Source organism: Protopterus annectens, chromosome 2.part1 (genome assembly GCF_019279795.1).
Source record: "Protopterus annectens isolate FY-2018-M chromosome 2.part1, PAN1.0, whole genome shotgun sequence".
Lineage (NCBI taxonomy): Eukaryota > Metazoa > Chordata > Ceratodontiformes > Protopteridae > Protopterus > Protopterus annectens.
This window is the reverse complement of record NC_056729.1, coordinates 1,025,624,565-1,025,638,792: the sequence shown is the minus strand read 5'-3', so window position 1 is coordinate 1,025,638,792 and position 14,228 is coordinate 1,025,624,565. Positions and strand designations below refer to the sequence as shown.

General features: G+C 36.5%; 1 protein-coding gene across 1 annotated transcript in view; it reads left to right on the top strand.

Moving 5' to 3' along the window:
• The window catches only part of STX18 (syntaxin 18), a 1,377,880-nt gene that overhangs the window by 217,386 nt on the left and 1,146,266 nt on the right, over positions 1-14,228 (top strand). The window contains exon 2 of the mRNA XM_044062606.1: positions 6,227-6,294. Within this exon, the coding sequence (XP_043918541.1) occupies positions 6,227-6,294 (68 nt within the window). The remainder of the gene's footprint in view (positions 1-6,226; positions 6,295-14,228) is intronic.

The following is a 14,228-nucleotide window of genomic DNA, read 5'->3' as shown; positions in this document are numbered from 1 at the left end:
GGTTCAGCTGTGAGCATTGCTGCTTCACATCTATTGGTTCTCCATTTCAGTTCATTTCTTGGCTAGGAGCCTTCTGTATGTGTAATCTTTACCTCCTCCCTTTGTTCATGTGAGTTTTCAAAGGTGTTAGTCTTTTCCTGTTAATCAAAGACGTGCGGTGCTCTCTTAACTAGATGTATATGTAATGAGCATGTGTGTCCTGCAATAGGCTGGCATGCTACGCAGAGTGAATATTTATATCTTACATACATTGACTGCCAGGATAGGCTGCTGTTCTCTTGTGATCCTGAGATGGATTAAGTAACGGAGACTGACTGAATTGTTACAGGTTGAAAAAAAAGCAGGTTAAGTGAAACATAAATCCAAAGTGTTATCTTGTTAAGGTTGATGCAGTAACAAGTCCCTATTATACTGTAGTGGTACATATAAAAAATGTATGGTTTCATAATGCTGTTTGGATATTAATTGCATCATGCTAGCTTGAATTGTTTCATAATGCTGTTTGGATATTAATTGCATCATGCTAGCTTGAATTGTTATGCTGGATGTACTGTATTTGTATAACTTGACGTTGGAGCTTTTCTCCCCGGGCCTCCGCTGAAAATGGACCTGGTCCAGTCGGAATTTCCCGGTTAACAAATGTAAAATAAATAAATAAAGTAATCAGTCAAGTTAAGAGATCAAATTTGTTGTAGCTTGATGGGGTGCTTTGTTTATTTGCAGTACAGTAGACTCCCTGTTTTCCGGTCTCGTTGGGGCTGGACCTTATGCTTTATTTTTGTTTCCATTAATTTTTCATAATTCCACCCTTGTACTTATTGTATTTTGCTTAATATTTTTAATGTTAATGATTCTTTACTTCTTGTAATTGGAGCTTTTCTCCCCGGGCCTCTACTGAAAACGGATATTTGTCCAGTTAGACTAGCCCGGTCAACAAATGTAAAATAAAATAAAATAAATAATAAATATAAACAAATGGCTGGTTAATCAGAAAATGCATACAGAATAGCATTTTACAGATTATAAATCAGCTAGAATAACAGGATTTATAAGCATTTTTCTAATGAATATGAAGTCTAAAACTCAAATGTCATTATTTAACCCAGAGTAGGTAGAAGTGTTGTTCTTCTCTTTTGTCTTTTGCTAAGGCTATGGCAGAAATTTGATGGCTGGTTAAGAGGTCGGATAAGAGGGAGTCGACTATTATAATACAAGTGCAAGTAAATAAAATTTTTTGTTGACATACAGATTCTTTATGGATTTATATTCAATGTCACTGATTTTTTTTTTTTTATTTAAATTTAAAATTTTTGGTTTACCTTTTTTTTTCCCATCTATGGAGTTGATTCATACTTAATCCTGTTATTACAATGGAACAAGGCTGCAATACATAGTTTGAGCTGTGATTACTGAATTTCATGGTTCAACTTGACAAAGTCTTTCGGCTTTTCCTGGTTAGGGGTCGCCACAGCGGAACTCCAGTCCGCTAATGATTGGCAGTAGATTTTTACGGTGCCGAGTTGCCAGCCCGGCACCCAACCTTCAAGGAAGGCACACCCATTCACACATGCACCTACCTGCATGTCTTTAGATGTCACTCGACCGCGGGGAGGACATGCAGACTCTACACAGAAGGCGCTCCAGCCAAGAATCGAACGGGAGACCCTCTTGCTGTGAGGCGACAACGCTAACCGCTGCACCACCATGGCCTCTATGGTTCAACTTCACAAATTGTGCAATATCTACTCAGCTTCACTTTAGTTTCTTATATTTCAGCAGAACGGCAGTTCTAAAACTCCAATAAACAAACAAAAAGAACGCCTTGGACCACGGTCTTCTCCTCTATAGTGTCAACACCAAAATCACAGAGCACCAGTGAAATTAACGCTTTTATTCACCAAGAAAAAATAAATACATGCGTTTTCATCCTACATACAGGACTTCATCAGACAACCATTTTTGACTCAAAAAGCCATTTAAATAATCTCTAAGTCACCTGTTTAATTATTAATCCAATGAAAAACATCTCCTTCAGTTTAAACTAACAAATCTCCCTTTACATCTCATAAATATTAATGCCTACTCTCTGAAAGTGTCTTGTGCTAAACTTGATCATTCCACATCATTTATTTATATAAATAATTTGAATTAAAATACATATAATAAACATTCATGAATAATTTACTAATAAATTATTATAAAACATCTCATTAAAAATATCTTAAATAAATTAGTTTAAAAACTCAGGTATGTGAAGACTATGTATTTGTTTCCTGTGGTGTGTGTATCAATAAAGATTTCCTTAAACCTATGTTTCGTGTATATTCTACCCCCATCTGGTGTTCATTTTACAAAATTACATGTTTGAGTTTTTCAAATGTTATTAGCCTTTAATTTCAACAGAGAAGAAATTGATATAAAGTCATTCATTCCTGGTTTATTTCCTGCATCGAGGTTGACCTGCCACCAAAGCTCCCTACTTTCTAATATTTCTTCCCACAGGCCACCTCTAATGTCTGGTTTAACTTGATCCAGAACAAAAAATTCATATTTAAATTTAGTGCAGGAAATAGAATGCCTATACAATGCATTTGTGTTTTTCTTTTTTGTGATGTCATAAGAATGTTCGTATATCCTTCTTTTCAGTTGTCTTTCTGTCTTCCCTACATAAAAAGACTGACAGATAACAAGATACACGACCCCTCTACTATCACAGTTAAAAAAACCTTTACTGCCTAACCATCTCATTCTGCTTTCAATATATACTTCTCCCCTGTTTATAATGTACGAACATTGGTGGCACCTGCCACACTTGTATGTTCCTACTTTATTTCTATTCCCTTTATTTTTACTATGTCCATTCCTTTCCATCAAATTTTTTAGGCTACAAGAGTTTCTATAAACTACTTTTGGTTCCATTTTAGTAATCTCTTCCATATCCGTTAAAGCGGAGAATTTATTCCATTCCCTGTTTAAAAATTACTTTACTTTCCTATTGGAAGCGTTGTATTCTACTACTAAACTTCTTTTGTATGTTTGTTGCCCTATTTTGTTCTTGTTAACATCATTTTGATTCTCATTGTTAATCCCTCTCCCCAAAATTGGCTTAAATCTCTCCTGCCTTCCTTTTTCCACTTCATTCCTTATTTTACTAATAAATTCTGCAGGATAACCACGTTCCAAGAACATTTTTTCTAGGACTTTACACTCTACTTCGAAATCGTAGTCCCAACTGGTCATTCTAGACCCCCTGACAAATTGCCCCTTGACAATATTCTTTTTACTATGCAGGGGGTGGGCACTGTCGTAGTGCAAATAGGAATTGACATACGTCTCCTTTCTATGCACTTTAGTTTCATATTTTCCATCTCTTTTGTATAACTCTATATCTAAATATTTTAGTGTTTCTAAACTAGTAGAGTATGTAAATCTCAAGAAGTTAGTAGTTCCACTAATATATTCAAAAAATTCTAAAAATTTGTCAAGCCCCCCTGTCCAAAGTAACACTATATCGTCCAAAAATCTGTGGTATGTTAACCAATATGGTTTATATTCACTGTTAACTATATATTTTTCTTCCCATTTTAATAAAACAATGTTGTGCACGTGGGGGCACATGCCCCATAGCCACTCCAGATTTTTGTTGATAATACTCCCCTTGGAACATAATAAAATTGAATTTCAACACATAATCCATAAGTGCTACACAAGCTATTTTGTCATTTTGTTTTAATTTTTTGTCTTCAAAAATGCTCTCTTCGAACATTTCTATCCCTTCCTGGTAGGGGATGCAACTAAATAAATCAATGACATCAATTGTCACGAATAACATATCCTCCCTATAATGTTCAGGCTTTAATAGACTCAAAAAGTCCCAGGAGTCCTTTAGTATAATTTCATTGTTGACCCAAATGTGTTTACACTTGTAGTCAACAAATTTAGCCATTGCTTCAGTTTTAGAGCCACCTGCCGAAACTATTGGCCTTAGGGGGGGGTCATCCTTGTTTTTATGGATTTTAGGTATCCCGAATATTGTAGCTATTCTGGGTTTATTCACTTCTAAATACTTGAAAATTTTCATGTCTATTACTTCCTCAGTGAGTAAATCCTCTAACAAGTTATCTATTCTTTTGTATGCTACATTTACCTCGTTCAGGGATACTATAGTATAGATGTTCTCATTCCTCAAAATTGCGTTCATCTTTCCATCATATATCAATTTATCCATAATAACAATTCCCCCTCCCTTGTCAGGTTTCATAACCCTGACTGTGGCGTCACCACTTAATTCTTTTAGGACTACCTTTTCTTCTACAGTTAAATTTTCATTACACCATACTTTATTACTTTTGCTCCTCACCCCTTCTACTAAAATATTCTCAAAATTTTTTATTTGAGGTAAAAGGGGGGGGATTATATGTCGATTTTCTAGTTAGTCCATCTCCTTTCATTCCTTGTTTTTCCATTCCTGCCCTTAAAGCCATTACTTCTAAATTAATTTTTCTTGTAAATAGCTTTATATCTGGGATAGTTCTTGTGGAGTCACCTTTTACCATGGGAATAAACTTCAACCCCTTACTCAATAAAGTAAAGTGTGGTATAGTCAAATTTATATTCCCAAAATTGTAAATGCTAAATTCATTGTAAGTATATTTAGTGTTGTCCCTATTTATTGCTTTATTTTCTATGCTTCTAATGGGAGTCAGGTTCTCTGAAGGGGGGGTAATGTCTGTTAAAATCTCCTCCCTTCTCCCCGTTGCTGAAAATTTTCTCCCCTTTCTTGATAGTCAGTTTCATAAACTCTTCTTCCCACCAACGGGGGGAATTCTTGATCATATGTCTCTGTTTCCCATTCAAAATTGTTCCTATTCACATACCCTTCTTGTTTTTTAGAAAAATATTTATCGTTTTTCCTCATAAAACCTTTTGTATTGTACCTTTTTTCTATAGGCTTGGGGTAACAAAGGTCATTCTCATATTCAATAATGTCCCTTCTTAACTTCCCCATCTTTCGTTGTGTAATGTTCTCACATTTAGTGTCAATGTCCCTTCTAATGTTATAAAATCTATCCCTTTCTTCCTTTATATTAAAAATTAAATCAGACTTTATACTTTTGTCTAATTCTTCAATTTCATTCTGTAATTCACTTTGCTTACTTTCATTTTCTTCAATTATTGCTTTCAATATTTCAAGCCCACAATTGTTAAATATTTTCAACAAACATTTGTGGAAGTGGGACCCCACAGTAACATTGTTAGGGTATTTAACCACCCTCAAACCTTTAGAAACAATTTCCCTTTTCAAACACTCTCTTAGGTAGGCATTTTCTATACTAAAAACCCTATATTTCAACATGTAATCATACATTTTGTCCATTTTCACTCTGTATGAATTACCATCTTTAACACTAAAGTCATTTTGTTTCTCACCAGAAACATTGTTAAATAAAAAGTCTTTTTTCAACCATTCCTCAGTAGTTTTACTTTTTGTATTACTTGAAACAGTACCTTCATGCGCTACAAAACAGCTGCTTTGGGTTTGGCCCCAAGTTCATTAAAAGAACCACTTCTTCTCTCCATTTCATTCACTTCCTCACCCAAAATCCTTGGTGTGACTGCAGGATTAAAGTTAGTAATATTGGTGTCTTCCAGGTCGCCGGTCCCATAACGGTTACCAATCAGCTCCCTTTTTCTCTTCCCTTTCGGTTGCTCTCTTTCGTCAACCCCATCTGCTTCCTCCATCACACACTTCCTGTTAGCCACAAGGCTGACACAGAGAGGCGTAAGCAGATCTATCAGCTCAGTGAGCTGACCGATACTGGCCTTCGCCACTCATTTGGGTGTCTGATGAAGTCCTGTATGTAGGATGAAAACGCATGTATTTATTTTTTCTTGGTGAATAAAAGCGTTAATTTCACTGGCGCTCTGTGATTTTGGTGTTGACACTATAGAGGAGAAGACCATGGTCCAAGGCGTTCTTTTTGCTAGTTTCTTATATAATACTGCTGTAATTGTTTACCAGAGCAAACTGACATTCAGCACTGGCAGAAACTTGTTTACATTATTTTCAGCTATAATTTTTTTGTCAAGATTGCATGTTTTGATGAGGCGAGGTTTATGCATTCCTAACTTGATTAATCAGCGCCATTAAACTATTATAGGCAGTGCTAAATGCATTTGTGTCATTTGTTAAAAAAACTCATTGCTTTTCTTGCTTACTTTACAGATTGCTAATATTGGCAAACTAAGAGACTTTCTTCTGGAACACAGAAAAGATTACCTTCATGCTGGCAGGTAACTATGTGGCATTTCTCACTTACTATGATCATAAGCAGAGCAGACATTACAGACTACTAGTTGTTATAGATAGCTGATGAACTTGATGAGGCCAAGCATATCAAACGTGCTTCTCTACTGTTTCAAGTGACACACTAAAATGTAAGTACCTTTATAAGAAATTTTTGTAGAGGGCCCCACTCCTTGCATCTTTTGTTGTATAGGCTCTGTCCACCAATCTTAAGTTCAAACTTAGAGCTTGTCTCATTTTTGGAAAAAGGAAATATGTTTTCCCCTTTCCCCGAGTCAGTGCAAATTGGGCAGTAGTATTTCTAAGATTAGGGGTATGGTGGTAGAGCCGCCCACGCTGAAAGTGTATGAGGGTAGGATTTTTGCCTATCTCTGCATACAACATGCACATTAACATCATTGAATCCCCAAATGATGTTGACATCCTACAAACAGGTCTAAAAATGACAAATGATTGATGCCAAAACCATGGTCTGAAACTAAATGCCAAAAAAATGCATAATTGTACCCTCTGGTAAATCGCACATCCTGCAAATTATAATATTTATAGCACATTCCTAAAAGTAGACCCAATGGAACACTGACAGATTGTAGCCTAAACTTTGACCACCAGGTAGCTATGGTAGTGAGAAAATCCTTCTGTGTGGCTCAACCTATAAGTAAAGGCATGACATCAAGATCAAAGAAAGTCATAGTGCCGTTGAACTCGGACCTCATCAGGCCCATAATTGAGTGCAGTGCTCCCTTCTGCATGCATCTAACCTGACACTTAAACCAGTTGAAACAGCCTCAGAGGGTATCGCTAAAAAAATGCAAAGTATAAACATATGTCTTATGCAGGCCGACTAAAGGCTTGTATCCCTTTACTCCGTCTGATATCGTTTATTGAGAGGAGACTTATGCCTGACCTACAAGTTATTCTTTGATCCAACTCTGATGAAAATGTTACATATTCGTAAGAGAAGTTATACGAGGGTATGCATTCCATGGACCTGAACCTTATTTGTGATTCCCAACAGAACTTGCTGGAGAGAGAGATTCATAACGCAAAGGCTACCTTGTCTATGAAATAAACATCCCGTCTTTGTAAAACAAAGCATATCCCTCACTCTCTTCAAAACAAATTTGGATAAATGGATGATAACCATGAATTCGCTCCTGGGGTACTGCCCATATTCCTTATGGACAGAGGCAGTCTGTAAAATGACTCTGGGCAAGAACAACCAAAGACCCACTACCCTGATACTACCCCATCCCATATCTGGGGAATTAAGATATAATATTGTCATACCCTAGGTATTATTGGCTAGGCTTGTAAAGGTTCTTGTGCATACCTCTCAACCATACTGAATTCCTTGGTATTTACCAGTTTTGTGGGAAAAATAATGGGGTGCCATGAATTCCCGAATGGTCCCTTCAATTCCTGATTGTTTTTTTTTTTTTTTAATATTTGATGTTTTGGCTGACGTCAGCACGCATCGCCAGCATATCCTGCCTACAGTCTGACTATTGAGTAGTGTTTACATTTAACTTGCTTCGTGTGCTCTAGACTTTTTCATTGGCATTTTAAATTAGTCATTGTCTTGATAATCAAGTAAACATGTATTTTCCTAAGAATGTCTCGGATTACCAAAGTTGTTTTCTGCTAATATTCTTTTAAGTAAAGGGGATATGCGTTTGTAATCTATAAGGAAAAGGATTTTATGTCGTATGGAGTTCTTCTAGCACTGGTAAGTTTGTACATTAAGCCATTATATTGTATGAAGCTGTTATTCAATGGTGTAATTATGCTGTTATGTGTCTGTGTTGGGGTTGGTCTGAGATTCTGCCCATGCAGTTGTGACAGTTCTGTTGAAGTATTGACATATGATCGTCTAGTCTTATTTGAAATAGATGAACTATTTTAGTATTTTATTGATTATCTTCACTCTGCTTTGAGGAGCTGTGGTGCTAAGGCAATTTGATGTGCATGTCTGTTTTGCTGGGGATAAATCAGTCATGCATTTGCATTCATGGGGAGTTTTTTTCCACCTTTGGATTACTGTTTTGTTGTTTGATGCATCTTATTAATCAACTACTGTGCCCTTCCCTTCCCTTTCAAAAAAAAAAAAAAAAAATCTCCCAATGTTTTCCAGAGAAAATTCACCTGTAGCTTTTCAGGTATATAAGGAGTCTGTGTTTGTTGTATTATTTGAAAGGATTGATTTCCCACTCTTGTTTTTAATTTAATTTATGAGTGTTTTTGCTTTCTTTAGCTATTGATATCAACATTTATAGCAAATTAATTTCCATGAAATGAACGTTGTGGCGCAGTTTTAGTGTTGCATACACACATTCAATCTCAAAAACATAAGCAATTAATACATGTCATTTGATTTTGTTGCTATAACCTGTTTTAATAAACTAGACCACATAACCAGGTTGCCACATATGGCTGCAGCTGTGCTGACATTGAGCCAATTCACTTGTTACAGTGCTCGTGATGGGCAAAGGAAAATGCTGAGATAAAATCAGGACTAATGCAGATACACGGCCTGCACAGCATTTCTCCAAGTGGGGAAAAATATGCAGCTTCTTCCACAGTCTAAAGATTACTGTTAAATCTAGGCTGAAAATGATACTAACATCTTGCAAGAGCTATGCATACCAGTGGTTGTCATCTGCCCCATCTATCTCACAGAGTTCAACAACTGGTGGTGAATACTTAGAGTACTTGACCTTTGCAACACAGCAAAAGACAGCTTTGGACATGCAGATTTAAGGAAGCAGACAACTACAGCTCCCCGGGCTGCCTCCACCCCAGTCCTTCAGCAAATACAGAAAAACTGCTTCAGGTAATTCTGTCTTTAGTTTATGACACCAGGAAAAATAAATTCATGTTAATTAACTGGTTTATATAATAATTGCAGTGGCTGTATTACCTCCATTCTGGAACTAATATCTGATCCTTTTAAACAAGACCAGTGGCGGGAAATGTTTTACTCCAGTCCCTCTTCATTTTGCATTCGGAGAGTAGCCCTTTCTGTACTCGTCACGGTCATTCTATGAATTCAGATATGGCAACATTTGTCTGTACTACATGGCTTTTGCTTCCTTTCTTAAACTTCACTTAAATACTATATACAAGTCCTTAGCCCCTAAACAACACTTCAAGCAGAGTAAAACCAACAAAAGACGCGGCATTAGTCAAAACTTTCGAATATCCAGGCAAGTGTTCCTTTACTCCACATACCTCTCAAAAATTGATTTCTCAGAGCAAGAAATCTGGACAAAGCTAAAAATAATAGTTGGACAAAGACCCAAAAATAGTAGGAGGTAGGGGCAGATTTTAAATATTACTCCTGTAAACTCAGTTGCTAGAATAACAGGTTTTGCATTATGTATTTTCTGAGGGATATTAAGTCTGATATTCAAAAGTCTGCCAGTGCCAAACCATTGTTTATTATTATTTAATTATTTCAGTCTTCATGTTGGTATACCACAATTCCACTGGAGTGGGTGGGGCTGCATTGTTGCGTATGCAAATGTTATGTTAATCAGTGCCCCGAGTTTTGGTCAGTTGTTCCTAATTTTCATGGGCCTTTGCACAGATTTTTGATGTTTTCAGATTGAGAGGTATGCTCTTGTGCCATTAGCATTGTAATTACCTATGAACTTTTTAAGGAGAGTAAGGTTGTCTGGGTAATGGAAACACATCTGTGGTTTGTGGATTGTACATCACACACTTGAAGTAGACCCACACATTGTTGTCTGTTAATTTTTGACAAAGCAAGCACAGACGTACATTTACAAATTTCTCAAGTTTCATAAAATTTCTTCTAACATTTTGTTTATTAGATTGTAAGATTTTATTCAATACTTCGGATTCAGGAATGTGTAGTACTTTGTCTTCCAGCACTAGAGCAACTCAGCATCATTTTTCAGCAAAGTGCAAAGAGTAGGGTATTCATTAATGATTAATAGGTGTCCTCTTTAGTCTATTAGAAAGAAGCATTTTGATTTAATACATAAATACAGTACAGGAGAACACACAAAAATAAAAACAGCAGCTCTAGTTCTGGATTTCAGAAGAACAGTTTGACATTTTGTTGTAATGCATCAGAATCAGTCTTTCAAAGTGGCATTAATTTGATTGTTGTTTGGTTAGTTTGCTTAGTTGTTTGATAACTGGATAGGAATGGCTAGTCAGAACATTGTTTTCAGCAGTAATCTTAGCCATAATGTACAGAAGACATGCACAAGATGCACAAATCACGCATGTGCATATGTCATCATGCAATATACATACAGAAAGCAAATTATATGTAGTTTGTGGTATAACTCCCTTTTGCTCTGTAGTTAGATTTTAATAAAAAATTTACAAGTCTTGGGATAGTGGTGGGTTGGAAGAGCAGTGGAATACATCAAAATTGACATTACAGTTGCAGCAAGCCATGGTGTCAGAAGTTTTGGAAATGAGAAAGTAGGAAAAGGCTAGTAAAAAGCAGGATTACTGTATGGATTCATTTGTTCGGTTTTCAGAGGAAGAGAAGAGAGGTTCATCAAATTCATCCTATAAAAATTCCCAGGATAAAAGTTTTGAATCTAACTGCTTTACAGAACAAATAGTTCTGGAAAGACTGCAGCTGTACACAAAACAATGGGACCTGATGATATTATGTGTAGAAGTCTTAAAGAACCAATATAGAGCTTTAGTAATGCTTTTAATATGGAAGAAAGGCGAGGTACTTCAAGACTGAAAGAGAACAGATGAAATTTCTGTTTCACAAGTGTGGAAGCAACTCAGAAGATGGAAACTCGTATTTTATTTATTTATTATTTATTTACATTTGTTAACCGGGTAGTGTCCGACTGGGCCAGAAGCCTGTTTTCAGCGGAGACCTGGGGAGAAAAGCTCCTCAAAGAGAAAAATAAAAATAGTAATGCAAAGTACAATTAGTAAGATCAAGAAAAGTATACATAAGTAATTAAAATAACTAAGACATTATACTGATAGCACAAACATAGAGATTAAAAATACTGGTCTATGTATAACTGAGTAATTAACACTTCCAGAGACGAAAATATACAAATCCAAGAAAATATGTCAGCAAAATTGACTAATAATGAAAGGAAATATTTAGTGACTATACAATGCATAATACAGAGAATGCTTGACACATTTATATGGATTAAGCTAACAGTGCTTGTACTAAAAGTTTAAAAGAGCTCAGATGGAGTAATGTTGCTGCTTAAGGGTGCTGAGAATAGTTGAGAAAAAACTAGGAGGAAAAAGCTTATCCTGGAGAGCTACATGGGCAAAGCCAGGTGTTTTTGAGATATTCCTTTGTTTTTGTTTTAAAGGCAAAATAGTTGGGAATATTTTGAATGTGTTGAGGGAGAGCATTCCAGGTCCTGGCAATTTTATTAGAATAGAGGGAGTCACCATGGTAGTTGTGAGACTGTCATTTTTAGTGTAATAATCTGTCGGAAGACCTGAGGGACCGGGTATTGATATGAAGTTGGACCGAGGTGGAGAGTGCAGGGCAGTAACTGGGGTTGTGAATTATTATGTGGGTAAAGGTAAGTTAGTTTAATGTTAGCAGGTTGGAAAGTTCAAGCCAGTTAAGTTGCTGAAGAACAGAACAAGGATGAGCTTTGTGGGGATGGTTGCTAGCAAACTTTGCTATTTTATTATAGCAGGAATCTAAGTTAAGGTCAGCCTTGTGTAAGTTTAAGATGTGTGAACAGTAGAGAAGGGTAGATAGAAGTTGAGATCTTGCTGTGGCAAGCCTGGCTTGATGTGTAAGGAAATGTTTGGCCCAGTAGAGAGATCCAAGTTTGGCATGGACTTTTTTGATTGTTAGGCTAAAATTTGACATTCATATATCCCTATCACCTATTGTTACACCTAGGAGTTTGGTGTGACTTGTAGGCTCAATCTTGGTTCCATTGGCTGAGTGAATAGAGAGAGTTGGAGAGTGGGACATGGATGTTTTATTTGTGAAAACCATTACCTTAGTCTTGTTTGGGTTTAGAATGAGTTGGTGGTTAGATAACTTTCAATTTCCTGTAGTGAATTTTGTGTCTTTTCTTGGAGTTCTTGGTGGGTAGGGGCAGCACAGATAAGTGATGTTTTGTCTGCATATTGTATGATATAGCAAGTTGGGTTGCTGAATTTAGGCTGTTGGTAAATATAATTAGGAGGGGTCCAAGTATGGACCCTTGGGGGTACTCTAGTGGATACTGGCAGTAGAGGAGAAAGATTGTCATCCCATTTGGTAGCCTGTGTATGGTTTGATAGGTAACTATGAAACCAGGCAAGAGATGATGAACTGATATTGTAAGTGGAAACTTTGTTAAGTAGAAGTTGGTGAGGAAAGAGTGTCGAATGCTTTCGACATGTCCAGAAAAGTAGCTGAGACTAGTAGTCCCTTATTTTTGAGATGATGAATAGAGTCAGTAAAAGCTATTAACTCTGTGTTTAGTACTATGTTTAGGTCTGAATCCATGCTGGGTATGGGATAGAAGGTTGTTAGGTGATGTAGGAGCTGTTGGTGAATACATTTTTGTAGGATTTTAGCTATGGGTGGGATGATGGCAACGGGGCAGTAGTTGGAGATATCTGTAGATGGGGCTGCCTTTGTGGAGGGGAATGATGTGAGAGATTTTCCAGAGGTGAGGTACTTACTGTTCAGAGAGAGAATGATTGGTAAGGATAAAAATAGGATAGGCGATGGATGGGGCTGCTAGTTTTAAGAATTCGTTGGGCAGTTGGTCGGCTGCAGGGCTGCAGGGTTTTAGTTTGGATAGGAGCTTTTTATGTAAGAAGTTTGAACAGGTGTAAATGATAAATGTTTAATAGTTAGAATGGTGGGGGGGCTGACAGCTGAAGATTCTGGTGGTTTTTCAGGAGGGAGGTTAATGAAGTGGGAGTTGAATTGAGATGCTAAGGATTCGGTAGTGTTGGATGTGGAAGGGGTTGGGGGTTTTACCAGGGTTTAAGAGGTGGTTTAAAGTTTGCCAGAATTTTAATGGGTTGTGTTTGAACTTTTGCAGACTGGTATGGAAGTAGTATTTTTTGTCATTATTTATTCTTTTCTTAGTTTGATTTCTTAATTGCTGATAAGAGATGAGATTGTCTTTGTTTTTGGTGGATTTGTATAGTGCCCTGGCTCTATCCCTTTTCTTGATGAGTAGTTTAGTGTCATTGGAAAGCCAAGGTAGTAGTTTGGATTTATTTATTTGTTGACATTTGTTAACCGGGTTAGTCCAACTGGGCTTGTGGCCCATTTTCAGTGGAGACCCGAGGAGAAAAGCTCAGAGAAAAATAGTTTACAGAAAAGTCGAAAAATTCTGTATTCAGTTATATGAGAAAATTATACTACAACATAAGGAAATAATGCAAAAAGTTCACATACAAGGAAATGTAAACAGAGTAGCTATATATATATATATATATATATATATATATATATATATATATATATATATATATATTTACATATATATATATTTACACACATATATATATATATATATATATATTTACAAAAAGATCTGAATTCATCAGTTGTGATTAGAGAGGTTAGTAAGCATTCACTATGGAAAATACTAATGTATATGGGGGAGAGCAGATGGGGGAAGGGAAGTTAAGTTGGGAATTGACAAGGACAGGTTTGGAGTTAAGTAGATGAAGTTTGAGTTTCTCTCTAAAGTGGGCTGGGTGAAAGGTGCAGCGTATATCTCTAGGAAGTTTGTTCCAGGTTTGGGCAACGGAGTAGTTATACAGTAGTTTGGCTACTGTTTTTTTGGGATGGTAGATGTGTAATAGTTGCTGATTTGATGTACGGAGGGTACGAGGTGGAGTATAGATAGTGATGAAGGAAGAGAGAGCTGGGCAGGATGAAGGTTTATAGAGAATGGTATGTAACATTTGTAGT